This window comes from Octodon degus, unplaced genomic scaffold, assembly GCF_000260255.1.
Source record: "Octodon degus isolate 3935 unplaced genomic scaffold, OctDeg1.0 scaffold00158, whole genome shotgun sequence".
NCBI classification, from domain to species: Eukaryota; Metazoa; Chordata; class Mammalia; order Rodentia; family Octodontidae; genus Octodon; species Octodon degus.
This window is the reverse complement of record NW_004524734.1, coordinates 3,478,597-3,501,291: the sequence shown is the minus strand read 5'-3', so window position 1 is coordinate 3,501,291 and position 22,695 is coordinate 3,478,597. Positions and strand designations below refer to the sequence as shown.

At 37.7% G+C, this 22,695-nt stretch overlaps 1 protein-coding gene across 4 annotated transcripts in view; it reads right to left on the bottom strand.

Moving 5' to 3' along the window:
- The window catches only part of N4bp2 (NEDD4 binding protein 2), a 109,540-nt gene that overhangs the window by 68,915 nt on the left and 17,930 nt on the right, over positions 1–22,695 (bottom strand). For 2 of the 4 annotated variants that reach the window (XM_023702744.1, XM_023702743.1), the window contains exons 2-3: positions 9,593–9,936; positions 3,380–4,574 (exon numbers count right to left, since the gene is read on the bottom strand). In XM_023702744.1, the coding sequence (XP_023558512.1) occupies positions 3,380–4,574; positions 9,593–9,821 (1,424 nt within the window). In that variant the 5' untranslated portion in view covers positions 9,822–9,936. Of the gene's footprint in view, positions 1–3,379; positions 4,575–6,814; positions 6,846–9,592; positions 9,937–22,695 lie in introns of those variants that run through there. The other 2 variants (XM_023702747.1, XM_023702746.1) reach the window with 2 other exon arrangements.

Below are 22,695 nucleotides of genomic sequence, written 5' to 3'. Positions count from 1 at the left end.
TAAAGGGCCAGGGAGATGGTGCAGTAGAATAAGAGCTTGCCTGGCAAGTGCAAGGGTCTGAGTTCAATCCCCGGTTCCGCAAAAAAATAAAATAAAACAACTAAAAATTGAACCAACAAAGCACATTAAGCATTGTTATGTTTTGTGTCTAGCTGTCCCCCCAAAGGATCATGCAATCATGAGGTGGCTTCTGGAGTGTGTGACTGATTATTATGGATGTGGATGCTGCACCTGCCCTGGAGCACGTAATTTGCAATACTACATAAGGAGGCTCTGGAGGGAAAATAGCTAGCTGCCTGAGCTGCTGCCATTCCTTTTGCTCTCTTGCTCTTTGCTACCTTTTGCCATGGCCACAAACAGCTGCTCTCTGCCATGTGCCACCCTGCCTTGGAGCCAGCTGAGTATAGACTGAAACCTCCACTGACTGTGAACTGAATAAACCTTTCTTTCCTTCATTTTGAGTGTCAGGTAGTTGTCCCAGCAACAAGAGAAGAATAACTGAGACAAGCATATATCTATGCATACCTTTTTTTTTTTTTTTAATACCAAGAATCGAACACAGGGCCATGAACTTGCCAGGCAGGCACTGTGCCACTGAGCTATATCCCCAGAGATACATATACTCTTTAAGACTATATATACTCAGACCAAATATAAAAGACCTAACTAAAAATAGAGGAGTGCAAACAGAATCTGAGGAAGGGAAAAAGAAAAACAGAGAGACAGAGAAATAAAATATGTCAGGTATAAACCTCCTGGAATATAAAGACTAAGAAGGGTGAGAAGGAATTAAGACAACCAACTTCAACACTCTTGAAGGCATGTCACTGAAACCATAACAAGGCAAAGAGAAACCCTAAGAGTTCCTACATCGAGGTACACTCACAATCTACCTTAACCAAAAAGCACACATCAGCAGAGATCAGAAAATAACTGCATGTACCACGTTTTGTGACAAATACATCTGTGAAAACTAGAAGTTCTGACTTCCAATGTTTATATTACACTCTTTCCTTCAAATAACGTACTTCTAAAAGCAATATTTAACAACATACTATATATCAAATTTCCAACTGACAGTAGAATTCATGTATTTAAGACTTCATTTCTATAAATTCAAAGCATTATGGCTTTTTAAGTCCATGATTTAAAGTTGAATTTCACCTTTTGTGCATTGAAAGTACTTATCTTCCATAAAAAGCTATGTCTGTTGACTTCACAAGCTCAAATTCATGAATTATCTCTGACTTTTTTTTTCTTCTATACAGTCTCTCAAAAGATCATAGTGGGAGGGCTGACCTGATAGCTCACTGGACTAAATCCCCGCTTAAGCAGAGCATAGTGGCTGGGATTCAATCCCGGGTGTACTCTGCTGGCCCTGCCCCCAGGGCACACTGAGGCAGCTACTGAGACTGGGCGCAGTGGTGCGCGCCTGTAATACCAGCGCTTGGGAGGCTGAAAACTGGAGAATTCACTACAAGTCCGATCTATGTAGTGAGACCCTGTAGATCCTGTCCTAAATACAAGAAAAGAAGGAAGGAAGGAAGGGAGGAAGGAAGAGGGGAAGGAAGGAAGGAAGGAAGGAAGGAAGGAAGGAAGGAAGGAAGGAAGGAAAAGAAAAGGAAGAGAAAGAAAGAAAGAAAGAAAGAAAGAAAGAAAGAAAGAAAGAAAGAAAGAAAGAAAGAAAGAAAGAAGAGAAAGATAATAGAGAGGAAAGGGTTAAAAAAAATTGTGGAAAAAAGTGTTACTAGGGCCGGCCAATATGTAATTGTTTGTTATTTTTTTTAATTTTTTTTGTTTTTCTTCACATTCTGTAGGGATTTAAAGTTTAACATCAACACTTGATGGAAAATACCTGTTCCATGTTATGTCTAAGATGTTTGATACTCAGACAGATAGTGAGGTTAAGCTCAACTGCCTGTTTCACAGGATAATAGTATCATTAAGCTTTTCTTCTGGAGGCTTAACAACTTAAGTTTGCAGACCAAAAATTAGAGAAAAAGGGGCTGCAAGAACAGTCAATATTTTGGCCCTAGCCTTTCAAGGTCAGTGAGGACTCAGGACATACGAGAACCTATACTGTAACATCCTGTAACTCAGTGATGGGTCCCAAATTTTCTGATCAAGGAGCTTATGGGGCCACAGAGGAAAGTGATCAATGATGTAGAGTGTGCCTAAAGAGACTCACATGGACAGTAAACGTTCTCTCAGGCTTTCACAGAGAGCCAAGTGGTCAAGCAATGACTGTGACTCATCCACATGGCTGACACTGACAAAGGATCTACAAACCATGGTACAAGGTTTCATGTTAAATCCTGAGGGGATTTGACTGACCTTGGCAGATATAAAAGTTAAATTTCTTGTTACATAGGTCTTGCTTCATGTTGGTCTTAACCATCCAGCAGAAAAGTATAAAAACGAGGTATAAAAAGTAAAGCCATATTAATATGCTAAGCTGTAAAAGGCTCAAGTCAACAACTTCTGACATTGCCAGTCCTACAGATAACCCACTACAATTATGGACTACTGGACTATACTGGATTACTTTGCTGAATCCACGCACCTACAATATTTAAATGGTAATGGAATAACCATCTCTGACAATACTAAACAAAAAAAGGGGATATAAATGAAGGACCATTTTGTATCTGTATATACAAAATAGGATAGATATACAGCTACTTTCTCTTAATTCAATGAGAAAAAAGATTTGTACTAATAGTGTTTGGACGGGATATCACGTCTGCATCTTGTACAGACATAATGAATGATCATTATGAAAACAACAATATGCAATTTATTAATTATTGAAACTGTCCTACTAATTGGTTTTGAAACTGTCTCACTGCTATTTGTTTCTCAATAAAATTAATTAAAAAAAATAGCTCATCAGATTAAAGTACCTGAAAGCAGGCACAGGGGCCTGGAGTTCAATCTCCAGGCCTGCCGCATCAGCCCTGCCCTTCCTGAGGGGCACTCCCCACCCAAGTGGCATGCTGAGATGGCAATTGAGACTGGGCATGGTGGCACGCACCCGTAAGCCCAACTCTTGGGAGGCTACAAACAGGTGGATCACTAAGAGTCTGATTTAGTAGTGAGAACCTGTAGACCTTCCCTAAAAAAAAAAAAAAAAAAAAAAAGTGTCATTAGCTACAAAGCTAATATAGCTCAGTGGCATGTTTCTGTGGCAAGTGGAAGGTCCCAAGTACCGCAAAAAAAAAAAAAAAAAAAAAAAAAAAAATCATAGCTATAAAGCTAGAAACATTAGTAAAAAAAAATACTTTAAGAGGTCACAAACATCTCTGCTAGGCAGAGTTTCAGATATTCACATTATCTACTTGCTCACACATATGCATTATACTTTTTTAAAACGTCATACCTTGCCAAAAATGATTTTCCTGATCCTGGAAGCCCTCTGAGAAGAACAAGAACTAGTCCAACATAAGATGTTGTCTTTTTTCTTACAACTTGAGAAACGGCAGCCTCTTGTATTTGAAAAGCGCTTGCTCCCTTTTGATTTCTCCATACTTTTGTTGGGGAAGTGTGAGAAATGACTGAGCGTGGAAATGCGTATTTGACAGGTCTCCAGTGTGCAGCTGCAGTTACAACAGGCGCTACAAAGCCATGGTGTCCTTGAAAGAGGTCAAAAGTAGGAATCACTGGATTCCACATTTGTGGTGGTGGTGGTGGTGGTGGTGGTGGTGGAGGTGGAGGTGGAGGTGGAGGTGGAGGAGGAAGAGGAGGAAGCAATAAAGGGACAGTGCCAAGTACTGGGCAGTAATTCACATCCTTCTCCTTTGATGGCAGTTCAGTATGTTTGTGTGGCTTAAAATTAAACCCTTCAGAAGGTACAAAAACATCAGGGACAGAAATCAATTTCTCATCCCTACCTGTACCTACTAAGTTAAGCTCTGGATTCTGTATAAGGTTTAAAGGACCCTGAGGTTCATTAGTATCCAAATCTAGAGTGGCTTGAAACAGCTGAGCCTCAACACAACTGGAATCTAAAAATACCTTCTGTCTTTGATTGAAATTGTTACAACCCACATTATAGTCATTTACTACGTTTAAAGAACCACCAAGAAGAGAATCTTCTAGACAGTTAGGTTCCAGTGCCAATATGTTATCCTTCATAAAACTTTTGGATTCACTCAAAACTGAATGTGACGTTAATGGTTCTGAATTTAATGCAGAGGCAGAAATCCCGACATTTTCACTGTTCGCATCCATATTTTGTGTAGAAAGAACAGTAGTCATATTATTTGAACGTGATTTTATAAACTGACTAGAGTTATTAAGACTATTAACATCTTGCAAAGGCAAAAATGAGCATGCTTGGTCAGAAGAAGAGTTCAATTTCTCAAAGGCATTCTCTATTAAGGAATCCATTTCTTCAGGTAGCTGCACATCCAAAACTGAATTCAGTTTTGAAACTTCACTCTCTTCTTCATGTGGACACGTCTCCATTATTTCACTTAGCTGGTTCTCTGAAGCAACAAACGTTTTTGAAGATGATTCTTCTACCTTGGCGTCCATGGCAGATAATTCTAACAGACAATCCATGGCATTTTCAACTGCAGAACAAGAACAACAACAAAAGTAAGATATAACTTACTTGAAAAAAATTTGATATAAACTCATTAAAAGGAAAAATACTGGATTTTTGTATTGAATGGAACACAGAAAAATTAGTAATATTCAACTAAGTTTTTTAAAATTGTTTTGCTAATAATACACCAAGTCTGTAACAGTGAAAAGTTCCAATGCTGGGAGACATGCAACATTGTTCTTCCACTAAAGCAATAGTAAAAAGTTATCTGTAATTGCATGTATGAGGATTATATTTATAAAGATCCTAATGTCTGCCTATTTATACAACTACTTACCAAATTATGTAAATGGTCCATGCTATAAATTTCACTTCATAGAAAGAATATTTATGAACATGTACTACTATTAGGAATACTTTATACATGGTCTTTACAACACTCAAAGGATTTTGTAGTTTAGTGAAAACTGAAGACAATTACAGTACAGTAGTACCTTGATTCACAAACTTAATTTGTTCCATGATTCTGGAAAAGATGGCCATATTCATGTTTATGCAGGAAAGATGCCTGCAGTCCTGTTTGTCACTTGATGCAGAGCTAACAAAAACAAATTTTTGCTTAACACTTTTGTTTGTGAACTAAACTGTTTGCAAACAAAAACACTTATGTACCAAGGTACAAGATAATTCATAATATAATATAGATTAAGTAATTTATTTTTCAGACGAAGTGCCTACTTAGGCAAGCACAGACTTGGGATTTGAGCCCCAGTATCACATGCACGTCGGCCCCACTCCCAGGGCATGCTGAGCCAGCCACCAAGACCAGGCATGGTAGCACACATCTGTAATCCCATCACTGGGAAGGATGAAAACAAGAAGATCACTATGAGTCCAAACTGTGTAGTGAGACCCTGTACCAAATACAAAGAAAAAAAAAAGTATATTTTTGATAATATATAAATGTCAACAGTATTTAGGAGACCAACGAAGATTTCATATAAACTGATATGTAGGGTGCTGGGGAAATGGCTCAATAGAATAAGAGCTTGCCTAGCAAACACAGGGGCCTGAGTTCAAAACCCCGGTTCTACCAAAAAAAAATAAGTAAATAAATAAATAAACAAACTGATATTTAGGGGGCTAGGGAGATGGCTCAGTGGACTAAGCACTTCCCTGGCAAGCGCAAGGGCCTGAGTTCAATGCCCAGTTCCACCAAAAAAAAAAACAAAAAAACAAAAACTGATATGCAAACTGGCACTTGAGGATTAAAAAGCAACTTGCCAAACAGAGAAAGAGATAAAGCCAAGCTTAAAAATTCAAAATATGTTTAAGGTGTTAACAAAAAGTCACCTGAAGAGAGAGGACACAGTGTCATGTATGGGAGATAAGAAAAGATAAAACTGGAGAGGAAGACTGGGTTAAACTGGGAATGGTCCTACATGTCATGCTAAGAAATCTGAATTTTATTTACTAAGCAAACTTGAATGAAAATTACCAGTCATCACATTTGGGCTAGAAGCTTTATACAAATCACCTCACTGAATCCTCATATAAGACTATGAGGTATATCATCCTAACAAATAGATGAGGAAACTGAAGCTCAAAAAATACATTATGTCACACAGACAGTAAGTAAGAACCAGGACAAATGTGTCTGACTCCAATGCTGAAATTTTTGTTATAACACAAATATTAGGGGCTGGAGAGATGGCTCAGTGGTCTAAAGCACCTACTTGGAACAAGCTTAGCAAAAGCATCAGGGACCGCGGTTCAGTCCCCCAGCACCACATGCCAGCCAGCCCTGCCCCCTGGTGGGCTGAGCTGTGAGCTGGCCACAACACTCACTCTCTCTCTCTCTCTCTCTCTCTCTCTCTCTCTCTCAAATAAATAAACAAATATTAATGAGCCAGTAAAACTTTTAAGCATTTGAGGACTGAGGATGTAGTGCAGTGGTACAGTACCTGTTAGACATGCATAAGGCCCTGGATTCAATCATGAGCACAAGAATGATGATGATGATGATAATTTCCAAACATTTTAAATGTGTTTTTAAAATTTTATTTATTTATGTGTTATGTCTTGTTTTGTTTTAAAAAAGCAAAACTTGTAAGTGGTACAGCATGAGGTAACAGCTCTGGTCTGCAGTCAGGACACCAGCATTTAAATTCCTACTTGCTGGCTATGACACTTTGAACAAGTTAGCTAACCTCCACTAAGCCCTACTTTTCTCACTTGTAACATGGGGATAATAAAAGTACCTACCTCATAGATTGTTGTGAGGATTAAATGAGATAATCCATGAAAAAGTATGCACAAGGACTGGCACCTAGTAAGCACCCAATTAATGTTCCCTTAAGAAGAAAAACAAAGAGGGATTGGAGGGGCAAACCTGGCAGATAGACCATACAGGAGATCACAGTAATACTACAAAGGAAAGAAGCCCTAAAAATGGAAAGCTAAGGGTAAAATGAAAAAGCAAACAGAAGAGATATTTCTATGAAAAAATATTTAAGACTGAAAACCCTGAAAAGACCAACTGAAAAAAATTAACATATATAAAATGAAAAACAGCATTAAGTAAAGTAAGAAATCAAGACAGATAACTGTCACACAAAAAGAAAATTCCTTAAACTGTTGGAAAAAATACTATGAAATAAAAAAATTTATGAAAGAATGTAAGAATAAAAAATGTACAGAAATGTTCAGTTTCCCTTCATGAAAAAGAAACTTAAGAAAAGGTGCAATTTTATTCTGATTACAATCTTAAAATAATTCCACACAGTGCTGAGGAGGCCAATGGTGCAAGCACTACACTTATACAGTGCCAGTGGGATTACAAATCAGCATGCCTCACTGGTGGGCAATTTAGCAGTACCTTTCCAAGATCTGAAAACTGTTCTTTGGCTGTGATGCAGAAAATAAAACTTTAGAACTAAAAAAGCCAAAAGGAAGAAATGGCTATTTTTACCAACATGTTCTTTATAACATTAATTATTCATGAAAAACCTAGGTATAAATAACTAAAGCAAAGAACTCTTAAGGCTATTATTAAAAACTAAAATACATATTATAACTTCAAAAGTTTATATATTAAATTTTAAGGGCTGGGGAGATGGATCAGTGGAATAAGCGCTTCCCTGGCAAGTGCAAGGGCCCAGTTCCGCAAAAATAAATAAATAAATTAAATTAAATTTTAAAAGCAGAATATGAAATGTCATTAATGCTACCACTCAAACCACTTAAGTATCAAATGTTTATAAAAAAGTATTTATATAACAAGGACTACAGAAGATCCTAAAAAAGAGAAATAAATTGTTAGGATATAAGATAATACAGTTTTCTTATAATTCCTCATTGCTATGTTAATTTATATGCAACAAATTTTAAAGAAATAAAAATTAGGAAACAACAGAACAAAAAAAATTCTATATTCTATCATTCCTGAACACCACCGTGCACTGCATGAATTTGTTTTCTACATACCAGAATACATAAGATATGCCCTACAACATAGCTCACAAAATTAAAAATGAAAGTTTTATTATGTATTACCAAAACCTTCAAATCCAATTTTATCTTATACATCATGGCCAGTGTGACACTAATCCCAGTACCTGAAGGTTGAGATATGAGGATCACCATGAGTTTAAGGCCAGCCTGGGGCATATAGTAAACTCAAGGCAAGCCTGAACTACCTAGTGAAATCTTGTCTCAAAAAAAAAAAAAAAAGGGGGCAGGGAGATGACTCAGTAGACTAAGTACTTGCCTGGCTAGCACAAGGTCCTGAGTGCAGTCCCCGGTACCAAAAAAAAAAAGTAGTAGAAAGTTATCAATGACAAGAAAGATTTGGACTAACAGTGTTTAGACAAGATATCATATATGTATATTGTACTATGAATAACTACTATGAAGACAGCAATATGCAATGTATTAATTATTGTAACTATCCTACTAACCTGTTTTGAAACTGTCTCAATGCTATTTCTTTCTCAATTAAAAGAAGAAAAAAAAAAAAAAAAGCCAAGCATGGTAGTGCACGCCTATAATCCCAGCACTCACCAGGCTTGAAGTAGGCAGATCACTGAGAGTTTGAGGTTAGCCTGGCCTCAAAGTGAGTTCAAGGACAGCTTGAATTGCCTAGTGAGACACTCTCAAAAAAGACCAAAAACAAAACAAAAAGATTAATGATGGCCAATAACAATACTGACTATAACATTTAATTTATTCACCTAGCTAATTTAATTTAGTCTTTTCTATATGTAAGCATGCTTTTAAACTTAGTACAAGTTACTATACTGACAACCTGACTAGAAAAAAGAAAAAGAAAAGTCAATCTTCACCAAAAAGTCCTATATGATACATACTATTACTTTTCATCAACAGGTTAGAAAACAGACAATTAGTAGCAGAACTAGAAATCTAAACCAGGCCTCCTGACTCCAAAACCAAAGTTTTAAAATCACTCTACTAGCTTTAGCTCTTAATCAGCTTTTATTTGCACAATCACAAAGACCTAGCTGCTACTAACTCCTAGGAGTTGTTATTTTAAGAGTTGAAAATACAGAAGGAAAGCAGTTTGTAAAATCTGCCTTCATGGAGCTTATATTCTAGGACATGGATTCTCAACCAGGTAAAATTTTGACCCCTTTGATAACAGAAATTTTTGGTCATCACAAATAGGGGGTAGAACACTCCTGGCATCTAGGAGGTATGCTACAAAATATTCTACAATGGAGAGCCAGTCCCAAAAAAGAATTATCCAGCCCAAAATATCAAGAGTGCCAACCTGTTCTAGAGAAAACATAAAGACGTAGAACATGACATTTATACCTGTATCTTGCATCTAGAACTGTACATTTCTTAAGAGCAGAAATTCAGTCTTATTTTTTCTTCATATCCCTCATAATCCCAAACTTGGTACCTTGTCCATGGCAGATGTTTAATAACAAACAAAACTGAGTTATTTTTTATATTACTATTAGTCATAACATACATGTCTTCTTATAAGATGTAAAGTGTCCAAACTAAACTTTTTCTCACCTTTGAAATCACATTCAGAAAGCATCAAATACACTACATCAGGATCCAGATCAGAAAACATCTCTGAGATATTGGTGAAGAGTTCTTCCTGATCAATTTTTGTCTCACACATAGAAAGAAGAGTGGTGCTTGGCTCCTCATGACTAGTAACACCGGATACGACAACTTCCTTAGAGTTTGTAGTCTTCCGAAAAGGGTTTCCCCCAAGATTTTTCCTTTTTCTTGGCATACTGACTTCCAAAACTAAAATGCTTCCCCTTTATAAAATTTAAGATGTTTGGTATTTAAATCATAATTCAAAAAACATAGGGTTAAAATCTTGCACAATCCAGCAGTAATAGGACCTAAAATAAAAAGCAAGTAAAATCACTGACTATATAGTTATATTTCTATCTCTAAAATTGGAATGACAACTTCATATAACTAAAAAAGTACCATCACATCTAGCAATAAAGCCAAAATGTGGTCAAACAATTTGTTTCTTCAAATTATTCCAGTTTTGGAAGAATTGAACATGTTAGAAATTAAGATATTAACAAAACATAATGTATTTCAGGAAAATGAGTACAGTTTTAATATCATTATTACATAAAACAGCATCCATACATACAATTAGAATACCTATGAACACTTATACTCAGATGTCTAGCAGGCGTCATAAATTTGTGTCTTAAAACTGAGCTGCTCCTGATTACTTCTCTTCAAGCCTGCTTTTTTCCCAGTCTTTCAAACCTCAGTAACTCTAGTCATGTAATTGCTAAGGCTGTAACTCTTGGAATAATTCTGACTTCTCTCATCCAAGTGTTAAGCCAGTTTTGAAAAGTAACCCCCAAAACATATCTAGAATAGGATCATTCCTTACATCTCCACTCTGTAGACTGTCAGTCTTTTGCCTGGATTACTCTAATAATCTAACCAATTTTCCTGCTTCTGCTTTTGCCCCTTTAGGGTTTAGCACTGTAGGCAGAATGGCTCAGTGAAACTGATGGCTGGATTATGCCTCCTTCTGCTAATCTATCCACTAACTTTCCATTTTAGGATGAAAGGCAGAAGCCTTAAAATGGCCCACAACCCAGATACTGTTGCCTCTGTACTTACTGTCATTCCAAAACCCTCCTTCCCTCCTTTGTTCATGCCACTCCAAAGAGGCAGACTTAGCCTCTTTGCTCTTCTTCAACATAGTCATTCTCTTACCTGGGAACCTTTACACCTTGGCTCCCTCTACCTGAACTACTTTTCTCCCATCTATTTCCTTACTAGCTTCCTGGAGCTCAATTCTTCAACTCACTAACCCACTTTCCCTACTTGAATTTTTCCACAGTACCTATCTTCTGATATGGTATATGTTTTATTTATTTACTGAGTTGACCATCCTTAGTCCAGTAGAGGATACACTCCACAAAGGCAAGAATTCACATATCTGGAGTAGAACTATGATTTCCTTACTTTCTCTGTTTGTATCTGTCTTATAACATTTCAAACTTAAAAGACCCAAAATTACATATCTGGTATTTTTCCCCAATTCAATTCTAACCATTTGCTCTAACTCCCATCATCTTTTCTGTGTGTTCCCATCTCCTAATTAATCTCCTTGCTTGTGTCCTTGTCCCCTACATTCTATTTTCAACATAACCAGAATGATCAAGATTTGCTCTAAACCCCCAAGTTGTAAAAGCTAAAGCTGTTACAATGCCCTATGTCCCTGTTAGTGCTTGATATACACTTTCCCAAGACAGTTACATTGCTTACTTTCTCATACCTTCCAATATTCTATTCTAGTACCACATTCAATGCTTTGTGATACTAGTTTATTTCAACAGCTGGGAGGGTACTGGGAATCAAACTCAGGACCTTGCACTTACCAGGGAGGCACTACGCTATTGAGCTAAATTCCTACCCCCTACTGACCCATCCCCGTATTCATTGATTTTTGATCCTGAGTATTCAACTGAAAATCAAATACTGCAATCTCTTTGCTCCAGTCTCCCACTTCTGCTACCATCCACTGCCTTTAATCACATTCTACCATAAAATTTACCCTTTAATTAAATTTGTGTCATAGCTTTCTCCACCTTTCACAACTGCACTGTCAGTATGGCAGCCACCAGACATGTGTGCCTATTTAATCAATTTAAATTAAATATGTTTTCATACATAAGAATTCAAAACAAAATTAACAGAAACAGAAAAAAGATATTACATAATGATAAAGTATCCATCCACCAGGAACATGCAAGAACCCTAAATGTCTGAGTAACAAACCAATAGCGACAAAACAAGAAAAGAACAGAACTAAAGGGAAAAAGAGACAAGTACATTATAGGTTGATTTTTAATATTGCTCCAATAACAATTTATAAAAGCTATTAGAAAATCCTAAGGATACAGAACTAAACAGTAAGAACAATTAACGATCTGATCAACACTGTATCCATAGAACATTCCACCCAACAGCCCCAGACTCCACATTCTTTTTCAAAAGCCCACAGAACCACTACTAAGATACAGCATAATATAAGCTACATGACAAACCTTAACCATCTTGAAAGCACTGAACATACAGAGTACATTTTTCAATCACATAAATAAAAGTAGAAATGAATAACAGACAGATAAGAGAAAAATCTTCAAATGGAAGCAAAGCAACATACTTCTAAACAAACTATGGGTCAAGGATGACATCTCAAGTAAAATGTTTAAATACACTGAAATAAATGAAAATTAAAATGCATCTCATAAAAATTTACAGGATACATTTAAAGAACTGATGACAGGAAAATTTATAACACTAAATAAATACTACTAAAACAGTGAGGATGTCCACCTTAAGAACTTTTATGCAATATAAGGGAGGATCTAGCTTTTGAAATGAACTAGAAAAGAATACTTCAATCAATAATCTAAGTTTCCTCAAGCATGGTGGTGTAGTATCCAGAGGCCAGAGTTCAAAGCCAGTCTGAACTATGTAACAAAACATTATCTCAAAAACACAAAGCAAACAAAAAAAGAGATCTTGTCTCAAAAAACAAACAATCTTAGTATCACACGAAGCTTGAAAAAGAAATGCAAAATAAACGCAAGTCAGCAGGAAAAAAAAGGATGAATGAAAACAAATATAAAGAAACTGAAACAGGAAAAAGAAAAGAAAAAATGAATTTCAAGGGCCAGCCAAATAGCTCAGTGGATTAAAGCGCCTGCAAGCAGGCGCACAGGCTAGGGTTTGAACCCAGGCCAGGCCTGCCATGCCAGTCCTGACCCAAGGGCCACTGAGAGGCAACTGAGACTGGGCGTGGTAGCACACGCCTATAATCCCAGCTTTTGGGAGGCTGTAAATAGGCAGATCACTAGAGATCACTAGAGTTGATCTAGTAGTGAGGCCCTAACACCCTGTAGACCCTTCCCTAAAATTAAAAAAAAAAAAAGAATTTCAAATAGCACTCTTCACCGGTCAATAAAATTGACAAACCTAGCTGAAAGAAAAGTGAGAAAAGACAGAAATTCTCAATATCAGTAATAAAGCAGGGCCGGCCCGATAGTTCAGAGGACTAAAGTGCCTACTTAGGCAGAGCACAGCGGCCGGGCTGCCTTGCCGCCAACGTGCTGAGACAAAGATTGAGACTGGGTGTGGTGGTGTGTGCCTGTAATCTCAGTATTGGGTGCTTGGGAGGCTGAAAACAGGAGAATCACTATAACTTGTATCTACATAGTGATTTAGACCCTGTCCTAAAATTCATTTAAAAAAAAAAAAGGAATAAAGCAGATATCATCACGGATTCTACAGATATTGGAAAGCTAATACAGGAAAACATTAATTATACACATACAAATTTGACAATTTATATAAAATTAGCCAGTTTCTCAAAACTACACAGTACCAAAACTCATACTTTATATTTAATTCAATTCACAATTTTAAAACAAAAAATCCAGGATCAAGTGGCTTGAATGGAGAAGTTTGATATTTTCATGAAAAGTAAGAGCTAGGCATGGTGGTGCACACCTGTAATCCCAGAAGGGGGGAGGCTGGGGCAGCAGGATCATTGGGAGTTCGAGAACAGTCTGGGCTACAAAGTAAGCTCAAGGCCAGCATGAACTGCATAGCCAGACTCTGCCTCAAGAAGACAAAAGAAAAAGAAAAATTAACACTATTTCTATAAAGTATCTTCCAAATAATGAGAGGAAACAGGGCCAGGGAGATGGCTCAGTGGAATAAGCATTTCCTTGGCAAGCGCAGGGCCTGAGTTTAATCCCTGGTTCCACAAAAAAAGAAAAAATTTTAAAAAAAAGAGGAAACACTTTCAACTCATTTATAAAGCTAATACTGTTGCAGGCAGCCGAGTTAGACAGAAATATTATAGGCAGTCAGACAGGGCCAGGCCCTCAAGGAGACAAGATGGAAGACAAGGTGACTTTGTAACTTGGAAGAGGCAGACACTCCCATATGGGCCACACCTGAACACCAAGACAAAAAGCACAACTACATACTTCCCTAGGGATGGGCATCAGGGATTGATATTTTAAATGGGTATCAATCACCTTGAAAGATATTTTGCTGAATTCATGCACCTACAGTACTTAAATGACAATGGAATGCCCTTCTTTGACAAAACTAACCAAAAAAGGGGGATACAAATGAACAACCATTTTGTATCTGTATACTCAAAATAGGATAGATATACAGCCCCATTCTCTTAATTCAAAGAATAGAAAGGTTTCTTCTAATAGTGTCTGAGACAGGATATCAGGTCAGCATCTTGTACAATGAATAACCACTAAGACAACAATATACAATGTATTAATTATTGAAAATGTACTAGTAATTGGTTGTGAAACCGTCTCATTGCTATTTGTTTCTCAATAAAAATATTTCCCCCCCTTGGTGGCATAGTTTTTTTATTTTTTTTTGCCATAATTTTATTGATAAATAGCAATGAGACAGTTTCAAATCAATTCGGTAGGTCAGTTTCAATAATTAACACACTGCATACATTCTTCTTAGTGGTTAATTGCTGTACAAGATGCGGACTTGATATCCTATTTACAAACACCATTAGAACAAATCATTCTATTCATTAAGAGAATGTAACTATATATCTATCCTAACCACTTTGAATACACAGATACAAAATGGCTGTTCCCCTTTTTTTGTTAAGTTCCGTTATTTTAATATTATAGGTGTGTAAACTCAGCAAAATGTTCTAAAAGAGTAGCCCATAATAGTATTGGGTCTTCCGCTTAACTGGCAATGCCAGAAATTGTTGACCCGAATAAAAATATTTTTTAAAAAGTTTTTTAAAAAGTTAAACAACACACACAAAAAAATCTAGCAAAATTCATCCATTCAACATTAAAAAAAAAAAAAAGAATAAAGAAACACTTCTAGTAAAACAGGAATAGAGGGGTATTATCAGAACTCACAAAGAATATCTACAAAAGACTACAGCTAACACTGTACTTAGTGGAAAAACACTAAACATTTTTCTCTTAAAACCTGGACTACAGTAAGGATATCTACATTTTGACCACTTTTATTCAACATAAAACTGGGGGATCTAGCTAATTAAGTAAGATTTTTTAAAAAAGTAACACATACATACATAGAAAAAAACAGAAGTACACCTATTTGCAAATGACATGATTGTCTATATAAAAAAATCCTAAGAAATTTATAAAACCTCCAACCAGTAAGTGAGGTCAGCAAGGTTGTAGGACACAAATTAAGCATGCAAAAAGTACTATATATTTTTAAAAATAAACTACACAGCTTGTAACCAGAAAACTACAAACAGTGATGAAAGAAACCAACAATCTATAGACTTTTATTTTTTGTACTGGGAATCAAACTCAGTACCTCACACATGCTCGGTCAGGCACTGTGCTGCTGAGCTATATATCTAAAAGAATAGAAAACATAGCATGTTCATGGGCTGAAAGACTCAATAAAGTAAGGACAGAAATTCTCCTGAAGTTGATATACAAGTTTAACACAAATTCCAAGCAAGATGTTGACAGACATAGAGAAGACAGAACAATGGAAAACAGAGCAGAGAGATGAAGGTGTAGCTCATTGGTAGGAAGCTTGCCTCGTCTGCACTGAGGCCCTGGGTTCCAGCCTCTCTATCATGCACACATACATACACAAAGGAGGTCAGCCCAACCTGAAGAACTATAAAATAACTACAATAATTAAGGTGATATGGAATCAATGAGTAACAGATATACAGACCTGATAACAGATTACAAATCTCAGAACATGATAGAAACTCCAGAAATACAAAAATAAAATATGCTCAAAAGATTTTCTTTTTCATGGTCCTGGGAACCTGACCCATGGCCTTGGCAGTAACAATACACACTTAGCACTTCAACCTTTTTTTTTTTTTTTTTTTGAAACAGGATCTCTTGGGATCAAGGAGATTTCTCAAGAGAATAAGTGCTTGCCTGGGCAAGCACGAGGGCCTGAGTTCAATCCCCAGTTCCACCAAAAAAAGAAAGAAACAAACAAACAGGCTCTCTGAGCCACTTGGGCTGGGCTCAAACTTGCAATCCTGCTTCAGCTACCCAGAGTGGTGGGATTACAGGAATGTACTACCAACCTGCCAACTGGCTCTTGACAAAGGTGCAAAAGAAGTCAAAAGAGAAAAGGCTTCAAGGAGCAAAAAAAAAAAAAAAAAAAAAGAGAGAGAAAAGGCAATCAATGATAAATGATATAAATGAGGCATGGTGAAGTGGAAACCCACAAGTGAAAAAGCAAAGCTTGACCTACATCTCCCAACTTTACAAAAGAGTTGTAAAGAGTTGTAAATAAAATATAAATATAAAATACAAAGCTATGATTTTTTTGAAGTACTAGGCATTAAACTCAAGGCCTTGCACATGTGAGGCAAAAGTTCTACAACTGATCTATATCCCCAACCATTTCATAACTTTCATGTTGAGACATGGTCTTGCTAAATTGCCCAGGCTAGCTTCAAATTCCTATCTCAGCCTCCTGAGTAGTTGGAAATAATCACTGTACTTGGCCACTATAAATCTTCACAGAAAAAAAAAAAAAGGAGAATATTTTAGGATCGACAGGTAAGAAAAAACACCAAAAACATGATCCATAAAAGAAAAACTGATAATTTTTACTTCGGAATAGAACTAAAGCCTGGCATAGTGGCTGGCACACACCTGTAATCCCAGTTCCTGGGAAGCTGAGGCAGGAGGATCCCTGGGAGTTCAAGGCCAGCCCGGGCTATATAGTGAGTTAAAAATAGCTTGAACTACAGTGAGACCCTATCTCAAAAAGACAAAAGAAAAAAAAGAACTTGAGCTCCACAAAAGACATGTAAAGATGAAAGACCACATACTAGGAAAAAACATTTGCATATCATCTATGTGACAAAAGACTACTTGCTAGGATATATAAAGAACTAAACTGCCCAGACTGAGCTCAAAATTTTATTCCTCCTACCTCAGCCTCCCAAGTAGCTAGGACTACAACAGTGTGTCACCACACCCAGCTCTATAGCAACCTTATTATTCATAATAACCAAAAACTAGAAACAAGTTACAAACAAATAAAGATAAACTACTTTTTTTATCTTTGAGTTGGGGTCTCCCTATGTAATTCAGGCTGGCCTTGAACTCATGTGGTCCAGGCTGGCCTCAAACTCAAGGCAATCTTCCTGCCTCAGCTTCCTGAGTGCTGAGATTAGAGGCATGCACCACCATAACTGGTTCCAACTACCCTACTGGTACAAAATACTGGATGAGAATTATAGAGTGAAAAAAATCATATGCTGAATGATTCTACCTATACAACATGCTTGGGGGCCTGCCCCTTAGCTCAGCTCTTTAAGTGGCTGCTTCAACAAAGCAGTCAGGCACAGATTGCTGTGATTTGATCCCCAGAACTCAAGACAGCCAAACCTGCCCTGAAGGCATTCAGAGCAAAAAAAAAAAAAAAAGCCTTCTGCCTATACAACATGCATGAAATGACAGTTACAGAACAGGACAGATTAGTGGAAGCCAAAATAAAAGTAGGAGGCCCATTACAGAGCCACTTGAGGGCTCTCTGTATCTTAATGTGAATTTCCTAGCTGTAATCTCTCTTTATATATATATTTTTAATTTATATATATACAGATATATATATAAATTTTTTAACACATTTAGGAGAGGGTCTATGGGGTCTACAGGGTCTCACTAAACAGATCAAACTCATAGTGATTCCTGTTTTCAGCCTCCCAAGTGCTGGGATTACAGTGCCCCACCACGCCTAGTCTCAATCACCTTCTCAGCATACCCAGGGGCTGGGGCCAGGGGTGGGACCAACACGTCACACCAGGGATCGAACCCTGGCCACTGCACTCTGCCTAAGCAGGTGCTTTACTCTGCTGAGCTAGCTATCAGGCCAGCCCTTCCTACTAAATTTTTATGAAGATGATACCATTGGCGGAAAATGAAGAGAGAGAGAAACAATAAGGACACTAAGAGCAATTTAGTTACGTATCATTTCAACCATATGATAAGCATAATTTGACTTAATACCTAAAAAAGTGAATTCAACAATCACAGAAAATACTTCATTTTCAAGTACATATGGAATTACGCTAGAAATCATTGGTAAAAATAATTAAAACCTAATTATAGTAATCAAAAATTAAAGACTTCTATACACAAATCAAGGAAGAACTATGTTAATTAGAAAATATTTTGAATCAAATACTTCTATATGTCTAAACTTGTGAGATAGAACTAAAGCCATGCATAGAAGATATATATTAGAAAAGAAGAATAAATCCAGGCATCATCACAAGCCTAAGGCAGGAGGATCACAAATTCAAGCCCAGCCTGGGCAACTTAGCAAGATTCGGTCTCAAAATAAAAAGGGCTAGAGATGTAGATCATTCTTAGATTTGCCTACTATGTGCACAGCTTTAGGTTCAATTTCCAGTACCATAGAGAAGACAGTAGAGGGGAGGGGAGAAGGGAAAGAGGGCATGAGGCAATCAATATATCAAAATCTGATAAGTTTTTTACCTATTGAAGGAATAAAATCTGTTTAAAACTTTCCAACATATTAAACCCCAGGTCAGACGGTTTCCTTAATAAATTCCATTAAATAAATCTCTAATACGAATCTTAGGAACTTTTGCTAAGAATAAAAAGAGACGAAATAAAGCCAGGAGTAGTGGTGCTCACTTGTACATATGGTCCCAGCTACTCAAGAGGCTGAGGCAGGAGAATCACTTGAGCCCCCAAGTTTGGAGCTAAGATAAGCAATATGGAAGAATAAAAGGGAAGGAAAGGAGAAGGGAGGGCAGAAGAGACATACTGATATATTTTATAAAGAGCCTAATCCTGATCCAAAACCTTAGCAAGAAATAAAAGAAAAATGGCCAGGCCTAGTGGCACACCTGTAATCCCAGCACTCAGGAGGCTGAGGCAGGAAGATGTGTGAATTCAATGCTAGCCTGAATTATATATGACACCCTATCTCAAAAAGAAAGAGGAATGCTACTATGCTGGCCAACACCCATAACTCCAGCATTCTGGAGGCTGAGGCAGGAGGATCTCTGACACTAGTCTGGATTATAAAGTGAGCTCAAGACCAACCTGAATTGTACAGAGACCCTGACTCAAAAAGACACACACAACAGGGCCAGTCTGATAGGTCAGGGGACTAAAGCGCAGAGCGCAGTGGCCAGAGTTCCATCCTTGTGTGCTGTTCTGGCCCTGCCCACGGGGCATGCTGAGATGGAGTTTGAGACTGGGCATAATGGCATGCACCTGTAATCTCAGTACTTGGGAAGCTAAAAACAGGAGGATCACTAGAGTCAGATCTATGTGGCAAGACCCTGTAGACCCTGTCCTAAATACAGAAAAAAGACACAAAAAAATTTTTAAAACTATACATTTATTCACTAATAAAAGTAACTGCTACAGTGATAAATTATATTACATAATGTAAAATAAAACTTACATTAGTGACTTGCAACATATACAATGCATCAACTGGTTATACAGCACACACCTATAATCCCACCTATAATCTAGAAGGTTTAGGCAGGAGGATCACAAGTTCAAACACAGTCAGGGCACTTTACTGACTTAGCAAGACCCTGTTTCAATAAAATAAAGTGCCAGGCAGGTGTGGTGGCACACACCTACAATCCCAGCATTCCTGACTCTGAGGCAGGAAGATCTCTGGGAATTCAAAGCCATCCTAGGCTATATAATGAGTTCAAGGGCCAGGGATATAGCTCAGAGGCACAAGTGCCTGCCTAAAGCACAAGGTCCTAAATAACTCCTGGTACAAAATAAAGACATAGTTCAAGGCCATCCTGAACCACACAGTGAGACCCTGTCTCAAAAAACAAAAAAACTGTAAGTGAGACCTGCATAGTGAGACCTTGTACCAAATACATAAATTTAAAAAGAAAAAGAAAAGAAATCAAGACACAAACTAAATACAATCTATGTGGGCACCTAAATGGGAATGAATTAGAGCAGCCAAAAATCTCGGGGTAAAGGATTACAGATGAGATTTTTATATACTACATTTACATTTCCTAAATAATCAGTGGCATATTAGTGTGTGTGTGTGTGTGTGTGTGTGTGTAATTTTTTTTAGTGTGTGTGTTTGTGTGTATGTTTGAGATAGGGTCTCATTATGTAGCCCAGGCTGGCCTCAAACTCATAGTAATCCTCCTGACTCAGCCTCTTGAGTGCTGGAATTATAGGCAGCTGTCACCACACACCTGGCTTCAGTCTTTTCTTTCATCGTATCTATTTATATTGGAAAAGATCTAAACACATACCATAGGTAGTTCCTGAGTTTATCAACCTTTTTTTTTTTTTTTTCAGAACCAGGGATTGAACTCAGGCCCTTGCCCTTGCCAGGGAAGCACTTATTCTACTGAGCCATCTCTCTGGCCCCTCTGAGTTTAATTAAGTATAATGCAGAAATTGCAATGTCTAAGAACATACAGGCGTAATACTACATCCAATTACCAATTTTGTTTCATATCTGTGCAACTCTTATCATCTGATTTTATTTATCTTCCCTCTTCCATAAAAACAGCCTCCATAAGACAAGTTTTTTGGGGCCAGGGAGATGGCTCAGTGGAATAAGTGCTTCCCTGGCAAGCACAAGGGCCTGAGTTCAATTCCCTGGTTCTGCCAAAAAAAAAAAAAAGACAAGTTTTTTGCTGTTTATTTTTTGAGACAAGGTCTCAGTATGAAGCGCAGGATGGCACTGAACTCACAGTAATTTTGTTTCTTTTCTTTTTTCTTTTTAGTATTAGTGACTGAACTTGGGACCTTATACTTGCCAAGCTGGCATTTATGGCACTAAGCTATATCCCCGACCCCTGAACTCATAGTAATCTTGTCTCAGCCTTCCAACTGCTGGGATTACAGGCATTATAGCTGTGGCACCACCACACCCAGTTGAAAACATGAGTTTGTCCACGTGTGGTGGTGCACACTTGTAAACCAAGCACTAGGGAGGCTAAGGCAGGAGGATCACTGAGTTCAAGACCATCCTGGGGTACCAAGTGAGTTCAAGGTCAGCCTGAACTGCACAGTGAGGGGGCTTGCCAATTAGCTCAGTTGTTTACGTGCCTGCTTAACCAAGCAGTCAGGCTCAGAAGTCTGTGGTCTGATTCCCAGATCCTCATGCCTTACCAGACCCTGTCCTTAAGCCATCCTGAGTGGGCCCCCCCAAAAAAAAAATTCTTCTGAACTGCACAGTGAAACCGTGTCTCAAGACAAAAACAAAGTAAAACAAAACATGCATTTAAGTAAGCTTCTACAATAGTTTCTTCACGTACAGACTTGACCTCAATAGACTGTATAAAAAATACACAAAAAATAAGAATAGACAAAGCTGGATAATTATGGAGAAATGAAAGGACTAGGTCAAAGAATCTAAAACCAATTATTAATATAGTAATTATTTGTGTATAAATTACATTTTCCAAAACTTTCAATACAGAGTGCTATTCAATTTCTCTTTTTCTTTTTTTTTTTTTTCAGAACCGGGGATTGAACTCAGGCCCTTGCACTTGCCAGGGAAGCGCTTATTCTACTGAGCCATCTCCCAGGCCCCATAATATTCAATTTCAACCTCACAGAAAACCTAACTAAAAAATACTCTTTGATAATCATCATCATAGGCCAGCATGGTAAACAGAGGTCTAACAAAATTTATGAACAGCAGCAAAATGAACAAACTCCACAGTGGCATGGCAATGGTACTGCCATTAAAGTGGGCATACCAATTAAATATCACTTCAGAAAAACCCTCCAAACGAGAAACATCCTCCATACACAAAGCCTTCCCATACATTCAACTTGAGAAGTTTAAAAGTTGAATTAAGTGACTCAGCAGAGGGCCAAGATTCTCAGTTCATAAACATCCTCATCCAGTGCAAGCAGAGGGCACAGACACCGTGTGAGTTCTGCACCCCAGCCCCAGGGTAGCTTGTTTGTAATACAAGGAGGGGAGAGGCTGGCTAAAATCCACAGCTGGTGCCCTGCCCTTTGTTCTTCACTGTATTCTGCAGCCGTAAGCTGCTGCTCTCTGCCATGTGCCACTCTGCGTGGGAGCCAGCCAAATACAGACTAATACCTCCACAAACTGTGAGCTAAACTAACCTTTCCTTCTTTCATTTTGGGTATTTTGTGCCAGCAACAAGTAAAAAGTAACCAAGACATGTAGTGTTTTATAAAAACTAGTCACTTTAAATAACTTACCATTTTGGTATAATATCCAGAAAAATACAACAGTCCTTTAACAATGAATCCTGATGGGTGGGGAAGTAGCTTCATGATGGAGCACTTACCTAACATATGCTAGTTCCCGCATTCCATCCCAGCACCACCCCCCCCACACACGAAATTTTATTTAACACTCATTACTAGGCATCTATATAGAATAGGCTTAAAAAAATGATACTAATAACCAAATAAACTAACTTTAGTTCTTTAAAACTCTTTAAAAAGAAAAAAGAAAAAGCGGGCTGGTGAGATGGCTCAGTGGTCTAAAGCACCTACTTAGAACAAGCTTAGCAAAGCATAGGGACCGCGGTTCAATCCCCCAGCACCACATGC